Source organism: Culex quinquefasciatus, chromosome 3 (assembly GCF_015732765.1).
Source record: "Culex quinquefasciatus strain JHB chromosome 3, VPISU_Cqui_1.0_pri_paternal, whole genome shotgun sequence".
In the NCBI taxonomy this organism is placed as follows: domain Eukaryota; kingdom Metazoa; phylum Arthropoda; class Insecta; order Diptera; family Culicidae; genus Culex; species Culex quinquefasciatus.
In genome coordinates this window covers 5,244,155-5,264,122 of record NC_051863.1, presented here as the reverse complement: position 1 = coordinate 5,264,122, position 19,968 = coordinate 5,244,155, and the positions used below count along the sequence as shown (strand labels likewise).

The window sequence follows — 19,968 nt, the reverse complement described above, 5'->3', positions numbered from 1 at the left end:
AAACAATAGCTACATATTTTTCAATTTTAGCCTCGTCTATTTATAACACAATTTATTATTTTTTGTTTGCAGATTCAGACATATTTACGTATTTTCCAAACCATCAACTAACATCTTTGGTGAATAATTATTCAAAAAATCATATTAAGGCCGAAGAAAATTTCATCGCTAAATTAGGTGGAGATTTATAAACACAGCAAAAAAAAATGATGGTAATATTCATCAGGAAATGGTGACAGATTTTGTGTCGAAAAAAATGTGTAATATTACATCAGGAATTGATGAATATTCAACAGTTTTTGATGAATATTCATCAGGTTCACATTTTTAAACATTTTTTATGTAATATTACTCAAAAAATAAGAAATATTCAACCTACCAAATTTTCAACATTCCAAAATTCAACTTTTTTTTTGCTGTGAACCTTATCGAAAAAAGAAGCACTGAGAACAATTTATCCAAAACACACTTTCCAACGATTTTTTTCTTCAATTTGTTGCCTTTGGGCTAGGGCTGTGGTCCGAATTCGCCTCAATTGACGGTATTGTACTACCCTCCGACTTCTCAAAAAAACATAACATAACAAATCTAACTTGCTCGTTAGTATTAAATGCACTGTAGAACAACTTTCGAGTTTTTTTTGAAAAGGTCCAATAAACCAAATTTCCAGTTTTTGCTTTTTGGGTGTTTTTAGAACCGCCTTGAGTCAGGGGTATTGAAAAACACCAAAAAAGCAAAAACTAAAAATTTGGTTTATTGGTCCTTTAAAAAAAAACTCCAGAACTAAACATTCCTACGCCCAAGGCTCCAAAATAATTGGAACGGTAACTTCAACTCGCTGGTTCTCGGGCATAACTCACCCAATCAAGACGTTTCTTTTTTCCAGTGATTTGTTAGGATGTCGAAATGATCCTAGAAGTTTGCAGAACTCAATTAGATCAAATCTGTTATTTTGCGATCAAAAACATCGTCCCAACCCGAGCAGACGGAAATAACTTGGGAATAACATTTTTTGATATTTGAAAATACTAGGAAAATAACATTTTCTGTTATTTGTAACAAGATTTGTTATTCGTCGTTATGATTTTTTTGTTATTGGATTGTTATTGTAATAACAGAATAATAACTCTTTTAGTTATTCTTCGAACAAATCTTTATTATTATTTTTGTTATTTTAACAACTAATCCAATCATCCCAATAACAGTTGGATGTATTCTTCCATAACAAAAAATGTTATTCCCAAGTTGTTTTGGCCAACCAAAATCAGACCAATAACAAATTTGGTTATGATAACATAAACTGTTATTAAACTCTTATGAAAAAATGATTTTTCAAGAATGTTCCATAACACTTTTTGTTATTTTAACAGTATTTGTTATTGAAATGGCATGAATTTTGTTATTACCGTCTGCCTGGAAACTTTTTTTTTCACGTGTGAAAAAAATCACCGAAAATTCCACGGAGGCATTTAAAAAAAAAAGTTGGAACGATGTTTGGGTCGCAGAAATCATAGATTTGTTCAAATCAAGTTCTCGTCCCGATTAGTTGAGTTATGAACCAGCGAGTTCAAGCTGCCGTTCCAACTTTTCTGAGATGCTTGGGCGTCCATGTAAGTTGGACATGCGTTGAGCGTTAAGAAAGAAGGATGGAATTTTTATTCCCTTAAAAATCTATACAAATGATTTGGAAGTACCGTAAAACGGGCAGACTACGATAGGTTGGATTTTTTTTTCCACAAAATGAAGAGCACAAATTTAATACGTAGTCCACTAAGAGAAGGTAAAATAAGTATGTAAAAAATAAATATTTCGTGTTTTTGAAACCTAATTCACAAAAAAAACATTTTCAGGCATTTTCAGTGGAACAAATTTCATATAGATTGTAAAAACTTTTGATTAGTGCTTCAAAACAAGTTTAAAAAGCTATATGATTAATATGAATCGATAATTTTATGAACAAATCTTGCCCAAGTAAAATTTTTAAACCAACTAGCCACCACCTAGTTTTATTGAGGTTTTATGGTAGCATCTTGATTGGTTGTAAGTTTTATGTTGGCTTTCATAGCAACCAATAAGCATGAGGTGATTTAATGGTTCTTAGAAGGTTTTATGCCTCGGACAAAAAACCTGTTGGCAATAAAAGCAAAATGGCTTTCAATAAGGTTTCATTAAAGTTTTGAGAGAGTCTTGAAAACCCGATGGCAATGTCATGCCTAATGGTTTTATCCGATGCTTCTTTAAAACCAAGGGTGTTGTAGCTGTCAATTGTCTTTGGGCATGCAAAAAGCTTACTTAAAACCATAAGCTCCTAAAAACGTTTTCAACGCGGCCAAATAGCAATTCATAAATATGTCGATGAACGCATGGTTTGATTGATTGTGATTGAGCGCCATTTTGGTAGAAAAAGTTGAAAAAGCAATAAATTTGATTAGCATTTGATGAAAACACACATATTATAACCATTGACGTTCAAAAATGTGTTGAACATTTTTTTCAAAAATTTGATTGTTTTGGCTCTATCATCCTCACATTTATCGACAAAAATTAACCACAGCTGAAATTAAGTAAGCAACTGCGAGAAATAATCTGTAAAATTATTATAATTACCTCCAATATATATGACAACCTTTTGCGGAGGTCCTTTTGGGTTTTAACAGAGGTTTATCAGGGTTCTGGCTGATACAACTTAGTGGTTTTAATGTTGGTTTTGGCTGATAGGTTTTATAGCGGTTGTGACAGCCTTGATAAAGCCAAAAATGTTACTTGGGTGTTGTAACGAATTTTGAGAATAATTCAGCTTTTTAACAGTTTTACCTAAAATTAATAAGCATTTTATTTAAAAAGGTAATAATGAAGGTATACTTGACTTAAAAATTAAATTTGAACACCTTGATTCTGATTTCAATATGAAAAACTATGACTATCAAAGTCAACCCGGAATCAAAATAAGATTTTTTATCGCAACTTTTTGTTTCAACACTATTAAAAAAAAAAACATTTTTTTCAAAAATAGTGCAAGGACCGTGGTAGCCTTCCTCTGTACATGTTATGAAAATAATAATCTTGAGAAAAAACTTACAATTTGTCAAATTAATATTCTTTTAAAAAATGGAAACCCTATCATATTACCCCTGTTTACGGTAACTATGTTGAAACTGTATATTTAATAAATCTTTAAAGTATTTTTTTAAAATTAATCTAGGGACGCTTACAACGGCGGGGAAACGTTAAAATCTGCTGATTTTGGGTGGCCGTTTTAAATTGATTGAGTTAAATTAAGCCTGTACTATTAACTTTTTAAACTTTAATCTTTGCAGAACTGATCTTCAAAATTAACCATAATTTCGTATGATAATCAAAATCATTTTACAATCATAACTATTTTTTTTTTGTGTTCGGCCAGTGATGGTTGCTGCCTTTTTGTATACAAATTTGGCTAAACTTTTTTTTTTATTTTGATTTTTCTCGTTTTAATGTTTGAAATGAGAGCGCGTTGAGCATCGGGCGAGAGTGGACGTCTAAGCATCGTTCAGTCTCGAGTCGTAGTGATTTTTAAACTTTTTTTCGGTTTTATTTCGTTTTTTTTTGTGTTGAAGTGTGTTGTGAAGAAAGGGGATATTTATGCGCCTTTCAAGTGCTATATTCTCGTGAATTTTTCATTTTCTGGCAAGAAATCACGAAATCGTTATTCAAAACGGCCACGGTGGTGCTGCGGCCATGACCGAATTTCTGGCCGTTTGCTGGAGGCTCAGTTGAAACAGATGGTCTGTGAAGGAGGTCGGCTTGTTTATTAAAGGAAGAGACAGTGCATTACAGTGGTCATAGTGGAAATACAGCTGTGAAATCTTGTAATTTTGTGAAAACCACGCGATTATTCAAGATGGCGGGCGCGTGAAGGAAAAAAATCGAACAGCGTCATGAGAAAAAAGAGAGAGACAGAGTGGTTAATAAGAGAAGAAGAGCGGGAGAGCTCTGCAAATCGTTGAGGGTTTGCTTTGGACGAGAATATCAGGAGATAGTGGTTTATAAGAGAAGGAGAGCGGGAGAGTTCTGAAAATCGTTGAGAGTTTGCTTTAGGAGAGAAGAGCCGGAGACCACAAGAGAAAGAGCCGTTTGAGTTTTTTTTGGAAAGGAAGTCTAGAGAGCGTTTTTCTACGCAGAGCTTGTTTTCTGAGAAGTGTCGGAGAGTAGTAGTGAGGCAACGAAGATCGTAAGAAGGAACGAAGAGAGAAAAGCGCCCCCGGAATGGTGACTGTTCGAGGTGTGCTGCTGTATGAAGTGTCAAGTGGGTGAAAGTGTGTGTGGCAGTGATTGTCACAGACAAGTGGAAATAATATTTATCAACTTTTAAAAAATTACAATCACAATGAATCAAAGGAAATTCCTGGCGAAAGGGGGGAGTGAAATTCGAAAAGTGTTAAAACTTAAAATTGTCGCTCCTGTTAATCTGATCAGAATGCTGGCTGAAGAGTCTTCAAATTAATCACTTTAGTGATCAAAGCCAATAACCATCGACGCCATAGGATCCTGTGAATTTGGTGAGCTCGTTTTATGTTGTGTGTGTATGTGTGTGCGTGCGTGCGTGATTGTGTGTGTGTGTGTGTGTGTTTTTTTTTTTTTTTTTTTTGCAAGGTCGGAATCTGCTACCAGACACCTGAGAATTCATTACTCAGGTAGTGTGGGGTTGGGAAAACAAAAAAAGTGTTTTCCCGACCCACTAAACCAGTCCTTGAACGCCGTGCCCTTGTCCCCCCGGGACCACCTTTCGGTATAACTTCGGGGGGGGTGTGTGTGTGTGTGTGTGTGTGTGTGTGTGTGTGTGTGTGTGTGTGTGTGTGTGTGTGTGTGTGTGTGTGTGTGTGTGTGTGTGTGTGTGTGTGTGTGTGTGTGTGTGTGTGTGTGTGTGTGTGTGTGTGTGTGTGTGTGTGTGTGTGTGTGTGTGTGTGTGTGTGTGTGTGTGTGTGTGTGTGTGTGGGTAATTGGGTGAATGCAGTAAACCACAAACTTGTTACTTCTTAGGCAAAAACTTCAGGACTAGGTAGACGAAAATCGTTTATCGAAAAATACGCTAACATTTAGGATAGACCATTAGCGCGCGTTTTTGATTTTTTTTAGTATTCGATTGTTGGTAGCGGGACCTCGCGGTTATTCTGCAACGTATTTTTCGGAGCCTTTTATTTGATATTTTATTTTTCATAAGTCCTTCTTTTATCATCGTTGATTGGAAGGCACGCCGCCGGTTTTGTTCGTTTAAGTTATTGCTTTAAATTCATTACAATCGGTTACGTGGTGTCCTGTTTTCTTTTCGTTTATATTCGTTGATCGTAATAATTTATTCCAACTGCCACTTTCAGTATTAACTCATCAAATTATCGATTTTATGAAGAGTAAAGCGTCTTTTATTTACTATTTTTTGAAATTTGCTCGCGTTATCTAAATTGTACCAACAGTAAAAATATACTGATAAGTCCAGCCCATAGCGTTATTGCTCGGTTGGCACGCGTTCGATTAAAAAAACTTTATAAATAATCAATTATTTATCTTTCCGCAGCCGGCTGCCTAAGATTTAAAATGTTCAACCGATAAACAAAATGCTCATGGTCACATCACTGCCACTCGTGAATCCTGACCTCATACCCGTCTACTAACCCCCTCAAAACTCATGTGATACTTTGTCGGAGAAGCAGTCGATTGGGCGGTCTCTATCACTCAAGTATCGGACTAACATTCCCATCCACTTCCCCGTGACTCTACCACTGGTCGTGGCCGGCGCCGGTATTGATCAGCATGATAGGGGCCTTTGAGAAGTTGCGAAGCGAGGAAAGATAGCACCCACTCATCTTCCACGGCTCGTGGATGTAACTTCTGGAGGTCCTGGTCAATAACGGAGTAGCAACTGCGGGTGGGCACCTATGCTTATGCTTATGCTTATTTTTCTCGTTTTAATGTTTGAAATGTTTGATAAATGTTGAATTCAAGGTGTCAAAAGTGTTAGAAGGATGCAGAAAATTTCAAAAAGTTTAATTTTCTATAATTTTTTTTGAAGCTTTAGAACCAAGAGTAACATTTTGGAAGGTTTGAAAATACTTATTATAGAAAATTTCAAATGTTGCTCTAGAATCTTTAAATTTATTTTTAAAGAAGAGTGCAGAAAATACAGTTTTTTTTTCAGTTTTTAACAATTGAAAAATAAGATGAGAACGAGAATTACTCATTTTTTACAAAATGTTGCATCTTTTTTTTCTTTTAATATTTTTAAATTGCATGAAAACTGAACAATTTCCGAAATTTCACCTTCAAAAATACGTTTATAATGCCTGTATCTTGAAAACGACACAATTTTTTTTTTAATGTGTGAGCCAACTTCACTTTTATTTTGACTTTTGGTTGCTTTTTCTGAGGGGTCGAATTGTGGAAGAAATAAATTCTCAGTAAACAGAACCAGGAGCATTTTCTAGAGAATTCCAACGAAAATTCAATACAGTCCAGACTCGATTATCCGAAGTTCCGATAAAAACCTTCAGATAATCGAATCACGACATTGATTCTTTTTGTTTCATTTTTTGCTTCAACATCAAATTCGAGTTCTGCGACCCCATTTTAGTCAAGTTTGAATTGTTGATTGCCTATCAAATAACATTATGCATTTTTTTTCAATATTTCGTCACCGCCATTTTGGCCGCCATCTTGGATTTAAAAATGTTAAATCACTTAAGCGTAGTTTAGAGGTCATACTTATGCTCGACAATCAAAAATTAGACAATGAAAAATAATAAATGTTTTCGTGATTCGATTATCCGAAGTGAATTTTTTACGAGACCTTCGGATAATCAAGTCTGGACAATATTGCAAAAATGCATTTCTTTCACTTAGGGTCACATGGTCCAAGTTTTATCTGACTAATAAAAAAATGCATCTATTTTTTTATGTCAAGCTTCAAAAAATATTTGCAACAGCCTTTAAAATATATTGTAAAACGTTTATCTCTGGTTGTAAACACTATCAGGCACCTTTAAGGCTTTAAATAAATGTTAATTTTTTGGGACGACAATTCGATAAAAATCGTAAAATGCTTGAAAACAAATGATGTAAAGTTGTGTTTTGCTCTTCCCTTTCCTTGACAACGTTATTTAAAGTTTTGAAATATTTAATTGTAATTAATATGGGTATTCCATTCCATCCAAAGTGATTAAAAATGTTTAGAAAATGCGAAATTTCATATCAATTAAATTGTATTTTTACCCAAGTTTATTTTTCGCATAATCTAGATTAATTTTATCATGGAATCTCAATATAAAAATCCTCCTTCCTGCTGGAAGCTGTGACAACCCTCACCCACTCTTTCCCACTTCTTGTTGGATTCTTTTGCGATGCTTTGCTTGTTTTTATATCCCGATTCTCCCTCGCCCAATAAATCCCTCTTTCCCCACACAAAAAAAAACCTACAAAAAATGGTCATCCGGGAGTGGGGCGGCTGGCAGCCGCAAGGTCGTTCCTTTTTTCTCGGACTTTCTTCCCCCGGGAAGAGGCGTTTTTTGTGTGAGTTATTTTATTTTTCTTCTCTCGCTCCGGTCACCGACTGGAAACTGGAACCTTTTACCTCCTTTTTTCGGCAACTTGTCATGGCGGGCTGTTAGGTCGGTACGCCAAAAAAGTGGACACGCGAAGAAAGTTGGGAAAAAATTGTGCTTCCTCGCTAGCAAGAGATTTAGGGTTGTGTGGGAGGGGGTTGAGGGTTGGGTGGCATTATTCACACGAGAATTTGTTAAAGGATGAAAAAACAATTTTTAAATCCAATCTTTTCCATATTTTACGCGCAAAAAATACAATTAAAATTTCCTAGAAAATTGATAAACATTTCAAAAGCTTTCAAAAATTTTCGAATTTGTTTTATTAAGTGTTTAAAGTTGTTTTTAATGTTTTAAAAATTGTTAAAAAATAATCAAAATTACAAAACAATATAAAAAACAAAAAGAAAAAAAGAATTGAAGTCTTCATGGTCCACCATCAATTTTAAACAGCTTCATTCTCAGTACCGATCATTCCTCGTAACACTGCAACGGCTACATCGCTCTATATCTCTGCTATACTACAATACTCGTCCGAGTTCTGTGCAGCAAAACTATCCTCTCCAACCCTCGCCAACGCAACACACGCCGGCAACTATTTTTCAACAATAACAAAACTTATTTTCTTTAGTTCATAAGTCGAGTGGATCAGGCTGGCATGCGATTAAGGAGAACGCGCCGCAAATATAAGTAAACTGCAATTGCACTTGCACTTGCATTTAGGGAGCGTTCAGATGTTACGTAACGCCTATTTGAACTAAGAAACTTGCCTAAATCATTAAAAACTCAATTTAATAAAAAATAAATTCCAACTTGAAATTAAAAAAAAAAACAACGAATTTCGTAATATGTGAACGGACCCCAAGAACAAGCAAGAAAAAAGACACACGACGACGACGACGCGGCGCAATTGCATCAAAGCTGGGTCGTTGATTGGCCTGCATTCGCCGTCGTCGTCGTCGTCGTCGTCGTCGTCGTTTAATCGAATCGTCTCGACTGAAAATTGCATCGCACAAAATTCGCAGAAGTCGAGTGTAATGCATGAGGAGCGTTGTGATCTCAGTAGTGAAATGAATATGGAAGGGAAAGCAACTCAGTGAGGAGATGCATTGAATTTAAGAGAATCATTTTTTATTACTAGTTTGTTACAACCTGAAATAAGTTGTATTTGTTTTTGATTTAATATTATTTCTTTTTCAACACAGAAATTTTCTTTTGAAAAATTTAAATTTATAAAGCAACGTACAAAAAGTTTCATTCACGATATGATTTAAATTCAAGTTTTTAAGTGTTAACAGTTTTGCTAATTTTTTTTTTCATAAAACCAAAAATTGATTGTGTTTGTTTTATTTTTATTTAACTTAAACTTTTTCGTGTGCGTCCCAATTGCCAAAGTAGGCATTTTGTATCATTGGATCGTTCATACAAGTGTGCATACAATTTCGGCTGCTGTCCATATAATAATGGGAAATTATTCAAAATAAAAACTTTTCCTTGGGTATGGATTTTCTGATGGTTATTGTCTTGAGCAATGTAGTGATGTATCAAAAGATGAAAACAGTTTTGGAAAAACTTGCAAATATTCCGATGGTTTCTAAAAACTTTTTTTACTAACGAAAACAAAATTCCCCAAAATCGTATTCTTGTTTCCCTTTTTAATTTTTGTTTTATTGATATGTTATATAGAACCAAAATAACCATCTTTTCAGCCATAGACCATAGTTGACAAATGAGATTTTTTTTACATAAATTCATGATTTTTCAACATGATTTAAAAATTACTACTTTTTCAAAAAAAAAAATATTTTGAAAAGCGTACTAGACTATAAATGAACGTTGTTTTATTCAGGATTCTACTGAAAAAATGCCAAATATGAGCAAAGTATCTAGGATTCCCTGGAAAAATAAGAAAAACAAATAACAATCAAAAGTACTACTAAATTGACATTAAAAGACAAAAGATCGATTTCAGAAAATTAAAAAAAAGTCTAAATATAAAATTACAAAATTTTTAGCATTTAACATTTTTGAGAATTCAGAAATAAGCAGTATTTTAATATGTAGCGGAATTTGATGGAACAACTCTATTGCCTTTCAAAAAAAATCATGTTTCAGTAATTTTTTTGCAAGTTATTTTATTTACTTATTCGGCGTGTTAATTTTGTGTCCTTGTTAAGATCTTTGTTACGTATTTAAATTTAGTTTTAAGTGGAGCAAAAAAAAGTGCCTGTTGAGAAGAAATAATCAATAAGCAAAAAAAGGACATTTCTTCAAATAGTGTTTGGAGGAAAAGTCTGGATTCGAACGTATTTTAAACAACCTTATAATTTTTCAAAGCAATTTATCCTTATTTATTTAATATTTCTGTGAGATTTTCCATTCATCAAAAACAATTTGTTCTTGTTTCAGTAATATTCTAGTTACTTTTCACATTTTTCATACATGACTAAAACATTTTTAAATAAAAGTTGGGTTGAACAGATTTCTTTTCTTTCAAATGATTTTTTTTATCGTAGTAGTTTTTTGTTGCATTTTCCATTCTTTGAATACTGACTTTAAAGATTATTATGTTCTTTATTTTTTTTCTGTTACACCGAAATAAAAAAAAGTTCAAAATTCCTATATTCTAGGAATTTGCCTGCTTTCCATATTTAGCAATTCGAAAAACCCAATTAGTTATTAAGGAAAGGAGGCAAAACTCCTAGAATAAAGGATTTAGGTACTTTTTTTTATTTCTGTGTATGTTTCAGAGGAATATTTCATCCTATCAAAATAATTTAGTTTCGTTTCAAAAATATTTGTGCTACATTTAAAAACATTTCAAACATGAGTAACAATTTTAAACACTTTATTTAGGAACTGGACCATATTTTGAAGAATTTTATATGAGGCTGATGTAAACATTTTTCAAAGTTTATGTCGCCAACCCCTTCAAAATTGGTCCAAAAAATCCGGGGGCAAAAAAATTCAAAAAAAAAACTATTTTTAATAAAATTTTAAGCCAAATTAACTGAAAACAATCTAAAATGCTTTTTTCTCGTCATATTTAGCATGTTTGGGCTTGTTAAAACATGTTTTCACAGCACCGCAAAAAAATTATTTTACGCAAAAAATAAAATTTTCGTCAATATTTACCTAGATATTTTGGAAACTAATGATGGCGAAACAACTGGACAGGTGTTTTGGGACATAAACTTCAACAAAGTATTTTCAACGGCCTTATTAAAATATATTTTTTTCTGTAATATTTTAATCTGGAGTTTTTTGAAAAGGTCAAACAAATTTCATTTTTTCACCCCTGACTTAAGGCGGTTCTAAAAACACCCAGCAAAAAAATAACATTTTGTTTACAGGACCGTTTAAAAAACAACTCTATGTTATTTTGTCATTTCCAACATGGAAAAAATATTAATTTAAAAAAACTTCTAAGAATTTGATATTCTTTCAAAAAAACATTCTTGTTTCAGAACTATTACTAGCTGTTTTATAAAAGTACTACAGAAACTTTTATTAAAAATGAGATTTATTTGAATTCAAACAAATGCTTGTATTCTTGGTTTAGTAATAGTCTAGCGATTTTTTTATTAATCCAGGCTCGATTATCCGAAGGCCTCGGTAAAAAATCACTTCGGATATTCAAAAAATCAAAATCAAATTATTCGCTCTACAGCATTACCTTGGCGTTCCCGATTACGGGATTCCTACTCGAAACTTGATGTCCGAAGGCTTGATTGTTGAGGCAATTGCAAACCTCTTTTTACACCTAAGCTTCCATCCACCTCGGGATTCGAACTGACGACCTTTGGATTGTGAGTCCAACTGCCTACTAGCGACGAGGCAGGACCCAGGGAGACGACTCCTACACCTGGACTGAGCTAACGACCTAACCTTTACGTTAGACCGAGGCCAACATTTACTTCCCCATCCGACGGAAGGCGTGATCAGACAAGTCTCGTCTCGAAAAATGCCACCGGGACATTCTGGGATCGAACCCAGGCCGACTGGGTGAGAGGCAATCACGCTTACCCCTACACCACGGTCTCGGCTACACACTTCGGATATTCTGATCCCGAAAACATATTTTTTGTCATATATTTTTGTTGATTTTTTTAATTCGAGATGGCGGTGATGAGAAATTGAAAAATGCCTTTTTTAATTTAATAGGTAATCAACTATTCACACTATTCAACTATTCGCAGAACTCTAATTTGATGTTAAAAGCAAGAAAATAAAAAAAAGTGAATACAAAACTAAGGCTTCGGATATTCGAGTCTGGACTGTATTTCAAACAGTACAAGTTTGATCATTGAGATATTAATTTAATGTAGGGTATATGGCCCTATTTTGGACCTACTATGCAAAGCAGCAACATATTTTGCATTGTTCTCAGGAAAGGTCTAACTGATTTGGCTCGTTTCAGAATTGTTTTGTGCCTTAATTTATGCTTTACAAAGTGTACTATTGAAAAATGAAAATAATTTAACCATTTCATAGTAATAAGCATTTCAAGTAAAACATTTTTTGATTTAATCGCTTTTTAGTGAAACAAAAGATGCAGTTACTGTTTTCTTTGAACTGAGACATTGAAAAAAAAATCCTTACCTCTTGTCATACATTGTTTGAGAATGCTTTGATGCTGATTCAAGTTTGTAGATTAGGCCTAAAACTATCAGAAAATAAATTAAATTGAGTAAGAAAATGTAGTTAAACATCTTGTGACAAAGTTATTGTGTAATTGTGTTACGAAACACAGAAACTTCTTCATGAGCACAAGAAAACTAAAAAACAACAGAAAGCTTAGTTATTTTAATAATACATTTCTACAAAAACATAAAGCGCCTAAAAATATAAAAAAATTATAATATTAATTTAAATTTACATCAATTCTCGCTTTGTCATATCAATATCCAACAATTATCAATTCACTCTACATTTCCAATAAGATTTAGCAGCCGAAACACGTTTCCATGAACGTTATAGCACCCGACTAAAATTATCTCGAAACTGCTCGAAAGCGATTCGAGTATCAGCAAGGACACAAACCACTAAAGCTAGCTGAGTTGAAGCTTTTCTGGTTGGTTCAAAAATGAGACGAATATTTGAATGCTGATAATTTGGTTTACATTTTACTGCCGTTAAATAAAATTAAATAGGCTTCAATATTTGAAATGAATTTAAATTGTTTTTGTTCTTAAAGCGTTTTATTTTTTTGAACTCCTCGTTGCTCTTAACAAACTTATCTAGATGAACTGTGCCATAAAATTAGTGCAAAGAGCTTTTATAGCATATCCGGGGAAGCTTTTTTTGTTTTTTTTTGTCTAGAGCAACATCTTTGCGTACACTGAAAGAAAATGTTGTGAAGTAGATCAAAAATTCGTAATGAAAATGTTTGAAATAGAATTTAAAGCAAATGTCAAATTTACACGAACACATTACGTTATAATTTTCTGTGATATTTGGATATGGCCTTATTTCTTTCAAATAGTGATTTCAGTAAAAACACTCATTGTTTATATTTTATTACCGTTTTACTTTATTCATTCAATGTAATAATGTTACCATTATAATTGTAATAATAATTTTAATATATAATAATTATAATTAATATAATATAATGATATGATAATAATTATTTACAGATTTCTTTATTTTTTTCTTCCACCCTTTTCCTCATGTTACTTTTTTGTTTTATTTTTTACGATCCTTTCAAAATTTTCACGGTTTGCCTCCGAGCATCGAAAGTTCTGGATTTCCGTTTCTTCATTTCATGGCTAGAGCTAAACTTGTATATTTAATTTTTTGCCGTTTTTTTTGTTTTTAAATATTTTCCATTACATGTTACAATTTACCTTAACTCCACGTGTTTTTTTCTTCGTTTCTGTGTGTTTTTGTTTGTGTGGATGTGTGTGTGTTTCTTGTTCTTGTATAGACACTTAAATTTTACAATGCCTGCTTTATAATTACCACCTTTTGTTTGCACGGTTTTCCCGTTCAAATAAAACCCACTTTTACTACAGTTTTTTGTTTGTTCTGATTGTTGGATGTTTTTTGTTTTTTTATTTTTTTGCTTACGCGGGGGGAAAGAATTAACTTTATTTCGCTTCATTTATCTACACACACTTTTCATGCACGTTTTTCCCTAAACTAAACCATCGCGTTTTTTTTTTTTGTTGTTTCTTTTTTTTTGCTAAAATAAGGGAAAGGTACGGTTGAACTCATCCGAAGCGGATCCGTGTTCAGTAAAATTAGAACGTAGCATTATTGTTTTTTTTTTCTCTAATTCTTTAAAGGTATTTCAATAATAATAGAGAATAAGATATAATATGCTTTTAAAAAACTAACCGATAATAAGTTAACAAATTCCATTTTTTTTCTCTCTCTTAAAAACTTAATTTGTGGGGGGGCTTGTGTGCGGGTACGACAGCGCAACTTTCGTAAAGTCGACTTTTGTAGTTTTTATTTTTAATTTAAAGGTTTTCGTTTCGATTCGATTCAAAAATTGCAATTGTAAACTCTTTGAGAACACAAAACATATAAGGAAATAAACATTTGAACTATGAGCGCGCGCCTTTTCGTTTTTTAAAACTTTTTTTTCGCTTCCAAAGAATGTTGACTCTTTTTTTTGGGGGTTATTTTTTGAATGCTGTGTTTTACGTATTGCAATTTTCCTGTTTCTTTTTAAAATTACTTGTTTGTTCCAATCTTGATTTTTTTTACTGGATTATTAATGTTTTCTTTAATAATTTATATTCTGCTTGTATAAAATTCACATTCCTAGCTATTTTCGTTTTAAATCAAACAATTTGATTGTTTCTTTCTTTATCATAATGTGTAATTTTTAATAAGATTTTCTTACACTTTCCTCGCCACGAACCAACTTTTTGCAGGTTGATTCCCGGGAGAAAATCATCGCGTCAGAAAAGAAATGTTTAAGAAACCCAATTAACGCTATACAATTTAACGTTTGTTTTTATTTTTGCAAGGACTGTGGTTCCTTTATCTTTTTTCTTTTTGCGTTTTTTTCACACGTAATTATGGATGATGTCAAATGTGTGTGTGTGTGTGTTGAGTAAGATTTCTTTGTTCGTTTTGTTAAAATTCTGAATAAATACTAGACCTTTGTTCCATTAAATTCGGATATGCGTTCATCTTCGGGGCGAGAAAAATAAACAATTTTCTCAATTTCTTGTTCTTTTTTTTACTTATTTTTGCTCGGGGGCTAAATTCATGTTTTGTTTGTTTTTCTTCCGACTTCAAATTAATGCTGCATAAGTTTTACTTTTAAATACGCATTTAATTTTTTGTTTTCATCTAAACTGAGGAAAATATATATGTACAAAAGAGATTCACACCTTTGCGACGCAGCGCGCCATTTTGGCGAATTCTTCAGCTGTGACAAAAAGAAGAAGAATTTGCCGCGCAGCGGCGGGCGTCTAAAACGAGTTTGGAAATTCGATTACTGACTTTTTAATGACAATCTTATTTGCTTACGGAGATTTGCTGCTTCTCTCACTTTCTTTATTTTTTTTTTTTTGTTCGTTTGTGTTTAAATATATTTGGTTGGTTTTGAGATCGTTTCTTTATTTGTTATTTTTTTTGTTGTGTTAGCTTGTTCAAAGTGGTGATTTTTTGTATAATCATGCAAATATTAAAGGGAAGGAGTTTTACTTTTTTTCATTCTAAAATCCTGTAACGTTTTGCTCTAATTGTGTAATAATTCCGTTTCCGCACTCAGCAGGCTATGGAAACTGAGGTTTCTAAAATTTGAACGCAAAAAAGGTTAATCAAACCCTCTCGGCTTGCTGTGATGCTGTGCTAAAAGCCAAACCCATATTGGTGTAAAGGATCGCGACGTTTAAAATAATCATAAAATTTTATCTATTTCCCACGACGGTTTTTCACTACCAGCTAAATATTTGGCCATTTTCATCTTATTTGTGTAGGTTCATCAAATCGGGAATCTATTCACATTGTTTATCTATGTACAAAATAAGCTTCCCAAGAATATAAGTTTGCTGAATCTCCTCCACCCTTTTGTTTTGATTTTGCGTTCGCGATTTGCCCACTTTTTGATTATTTTAACTTTTATGCGAAAAAGTGTGTTTTTTCAAACTTTTTCGATGGAGACATTTATCGCTATTTATTCACCTATAAGTACGTTCATGTTATTATTTTCATCATCAATTGTGTGTGTGTGTGTTCGTGTTGATTGAGTTCAAATTGGGGTAGAAGTAAATGCAATTTGAGGGGAAAACTTATCATGTTTCCCGTGGTTTGTTTTACAGCTAAAAACAGAAAAATATAGAAGGTTCTCGGGTCATCCCTTTATAAAAAAGTGTGTATGTGTGTGTGTGTGTTTATTCGACTTAGAAGTTAGGCTAGCGGCTTAAAATCTACTAATTATTTTACCTTTCTCGTCAATATTATATTTAAAACTTGCTGTAACAGTCTTCTTATATTGATAGTTCAAAAGAAGGAAAAAAGAGTAAACTTAGCCGTTTGTAAGTTACGTAAAAACGAAGTATTTACAGGAAAAATAATTGTTTTTTGTAAGAAATATTTATAAACATGTACGTTTACAACTGAGGAAGTTGGATCGCAGTCAGACAGTTTTTCTTTATCTATCTTCTATACACTTAAAAAGAATAGTACGAGCTTTCCTACACGCGGTAAAACATGGATAACAACTTAAAAAAGGTAGAAGAGTTGCGGGAGACATTCTTCTGTAATCACATTTTCGTCTGCAAACTGGCCACTTTCGCCACTTCTTGAAAGCTCGCGGAAGCGCGTTCAGACTTTACTCTGTTTTTTTTTTTGTTTTGTTTATCTGTTATTGTTTACCTCTCTCTCCTTCTCTCTCTTTGTTTTAGCTATTTTTGTTTTCGATTGCACTGACCTTGCCATTTTGTTTCCCGATCGCAGCATGCCGGGCGCGCCTCGTGTTTTGGTTCATAACCTGTCACCTGACGCGCGCGCGCTTAATACTCCCACCGCTCACCTCCACCCTCCTCCATCAGTTCCGTCTTGACCTGGACCTCCTTCTCGGAGTTGTCACCACTGTTTTCCACCGTGGTCGCAGCCGCCGCCGCCGACTCGGAAGCGTCCTTTTCCGCACGACCCTCCTCCTCACCAACCTCTCGCTGCTCCTCCCCCGATTGCCTCGAGTGCGTCGATCTGGCATCGTCCTGATCGTCGTGATCGCTGCCGGACGCAGCCGCTGCTACGGCCGCAGCCGCCGCCGCCATCGCCGCAACAAACCGTTGCTGCACCGATGGCACGTTGTCCGGCTGGAGCACGCACACGCCGTTGATGATGTCGGCGGCGTCCTTCTTTTCACCGCCTGGAATGTTGGATTTCTTGTCGTCGGCCTGCCAGTCCGGGTTGACCCACTGCGGCGCCGCCGGCTTCCTCCGGCTGATCCGCGACATGGCGTGCAGGCTCGCCAACGAAAGCCCCGACACCGAGTGCTGGTCGTCCGTTCCGTCTCCGCCCCGGTTGTCGTTCATCGATTCTGAGTCCGAAACGTGACTCTCCCCGTCGTGGTCACCGTCCTCCTCGTAATCCTCCTCGCCCTCTCGCTTCACCGACGACGGCATCGACAGGTCCAGCCCGCTCATCTGCTCGCTGACGGCTTTGTTGAGCGCGGCCAGGTCCACATCGCCGGGGATGAACCCTCGGCCGATGAGCGCCGCTAGATTCGGGTTGGCGGCAAAGTATGGCGGGTACGGCAGCGGAACCCCACTCAGTCCCAGCCGCTCCTTCTGGATCTCCATCAACCGCTGGCTCAGCAGCACGCGGAACTGGACCGGATCGAACGGCGCGCCGGTTTGGTTCTCCCGCGAGGGAATCGGCTCCGAGGGCTGCCCGTGCGGGACCTGCTGCTTCAGTCGCATCCGGTGGTTGTGGAACCAGTTGGTGATGGTTCGCGTCGAAAGACCCAGCTCCGTCGCCAAAAACTCGATCGTCTGCACGTTCGGGTACGGATCCAGCGCAAACGCCAGCCGCAACGCTTCCTTCTGCTCTTCGGAGAACAGCACGCGTTGTTTCTTGTTGGGAGGGGCCGCAGCCGATCCGACCGATCCCGGTCCGGGCGAGTTCGAGTGGTAAAACTCGGACGTGTCGTTGCTGCTGGTGTCCGAGCTGTTATCTTGCGCCCCCGGTCCCGTTGACCTTCGCCGTTTGCTGGCTTCGCGTCGCTCGTTCTTGAGCATTTGTAGCCGCTCGACGTTGTTGGAATCGCTGAGCCACAGCTGCATCCGGATGAACGGTTCCCGGCCCTTGATGCTCAACATGTGCCAGGGTTTAGGCTTGGAGAGCAGTTCCGAGACGGATCCCTGCGAAAGACCGAGAACGGCTTCGCCGAAGATCTGTAAGAGATTGAGAGAAAGTTGCGTTAGTTTCTGATCGCATTCTGCCTGATTTGATGTCATTTTTCTCGACTGGGTGTTGATTTACAAGCACGCAGTCAAAGTGTCAAAAAAGCACAACGTAAACGATTTGATCGCAGTTGGTCGTGCAAAAAGTTCTTGAAAGTCATTTTTTCAGTGATGTAAGTCAAATTGGGTGAAAATTGTTGAAGTTTCCGGATTTTTTATCAAATTATCGTCGATTTAAAAGGTAAATGCGACAATTCCAGTTCATTTTGTGATTCGTTCTTGTTCGTCCAAATCTTGTTCTGTGTGAAAATTTCCGTGAAAATTTCGTAGAATCAAAACCCAAAAAGAAAAAAACCCTCACCTTCTGCCCGATGTTGTTCGCGAGCAGCGCCTCCTTGATCTTCGTCGTGATGACCTGGGTGTCCAGGTCCTGGGTGAGCGCCGCCATCTCGTACACAGTCGGCGAGATGTGCTGGTGCAGCGCTCCGCGCATCGAGTTTACCCCCGGCGGCGGTCCGGGCTGGCCGGACGAGGGCGGGGTGTGCTGCTGCTGCTGCTGCTGCTGGGGCGAGTGGATACCCATCATGATGGAGGAGGACTTTTTGTCCGAGGGGGCACCTCCACCGCCTCCGTGGGGCGTTTGGAGCGTGATGGCGTGTTGCGGGGGGATTCCGGGCGGGGTTAGCAGCATCGTTTGCGGCGATGGTTGCTGCCGGCTGGATTGGGAGGTTTGACTGGGGACGGGGGATGGTTGGGAGGAGGGGGGTTGGCGAACGGCGGCGGCCGCTGCTGCCGCAGCGGCTTCTTGTTGGGCTTGATGCTGGGCAGCGGCGGCGGCTGCGAGTTGCTGTTGGTGGAGTTGCTGCTGGTGCTGTTGCATTTGCTGCGCTTGGGAAGTGGGTGGCATTTGCTGCATCTGGGACATTTGCAGCTGGAGGAGCGTCTTTTGGTCTTGCTGGAGCTTGTTGATGGAGTCGCTGAGCATCTTGGGCATCGGGGGCATGTTTTTGACCATCATGCCGGGGATTTGGGGCGTTCCGCTGTAGTTGCCGGTTCGCATGAGCTTTTCCGGCGCGATCTTGTACTGGCTGGCGACTAGCTTGTGCACGGCGTTGTCATCCTCGAGGAACATCTTCATGCGGATGAACGGTTCGCGGCCCTTTTGGGTCAGCATGTGCCAGGGTTTGGGCCGGGCGAGCAGGTCGCTCACGGATCCCTGGGACAGGCCGAGCACGGACTCGCCGAAGAGGCGTTGGCTGATGGAGTACTGGGAGAGGGATTCCTTGACCCGGCGCACAATGTCCTCGGTGTTTAGGCTGTTGTAGAGATCAAACTGTTGCTGAGTGATCGGAGGCAGGATGGCTTTGAGCGGTCGCTGCTGCGAAGAGTGGTGCGGCGTGACCGGAGGTTGCGTGATGAGCGAGTTAGTGATGGAGGCCATTCGCTGGAGCGGGCTGGCGGAGACGGAGAACTCCTCCGACGGGGCGATCACCGGTGGCAGGATGCTGTTGCTGATGGGGCTCGGGGCGGACGAAGCCGTGGTGGTGGGAGTGCACGTGCCCGGTTCGGGTTTGGGCTTGACCATGCTGAACGCGCTGTGCTTCATGGCGTCGTCCACCTCCTTGTTGGCGGCGTCGATTTCGCTCTCGAGGTCGGTCATCGAGCCGTTTAGCTTGCTGCCGGCGGCGGCCATCTGTTTCTCCTTTGGGAGCGAGAGATCCTGAACGGAGCCGTTGAGTCCGGTCGGATGGTGAGGGGGTTGTTGCTGCTGTTGAGCTGCGGCTTGTTGCTGCTGCTGCTGCTGTTGTTGTTGGTGTTGCTGGTGCAACGCCAGGAAGTTGGGCAGGTTGGAGATGTTTGGCATGCTGGGGATGCCGGCTCCAGCTGCGGCATTCTGCTGCAGCTTGGCCAGCTCGCGATGGTACGCCTCCAGCGCCATCCGGATGTTGTCGTCCTGGGCTGGGCGCTCCATGGGTGGCATGCCACCGCCGAGGAAGTGCGGGAAGAGGAAACTGAAATAAGAG

The 19,968-nt window shown here is 37.8% G+C and overlaps 1 protein-coding gene across 5 annotated transcripts in view; it reads right to left on the bottom strand.

Moving 5' to 3' along the window:
- Positions 1-13,247: 13,247 nt before the first annotated feature.
- Positions 13,248-19,968, bottom strand: part of LOC6047825 (homeobox protein cut) — a 209,880-nt gene continuing 203,159 nt past the window's right edge. For all 5 annotated transcript variants that reach the window (XM_038264912.1, XM_038264913.1, XM_038264914.1 and 2 more), the window contains 2 exons: positions 18,306-19,956; positions 13,248-17,935 (listed from right to left, as the gene is read on the bottom strand). In XM_038264912.1, coding sequence (XP_038120840.1) covers positions 16,547-17,935; positions 18,306-19,956 — 3,040 coding nt within the window. In that variant the 3' untranslated portion in view covers positions 13,248-16,546. The remainder of the gene's footprint in view (positions 17,936-18,305; positions 19,957-19,968) is intronic.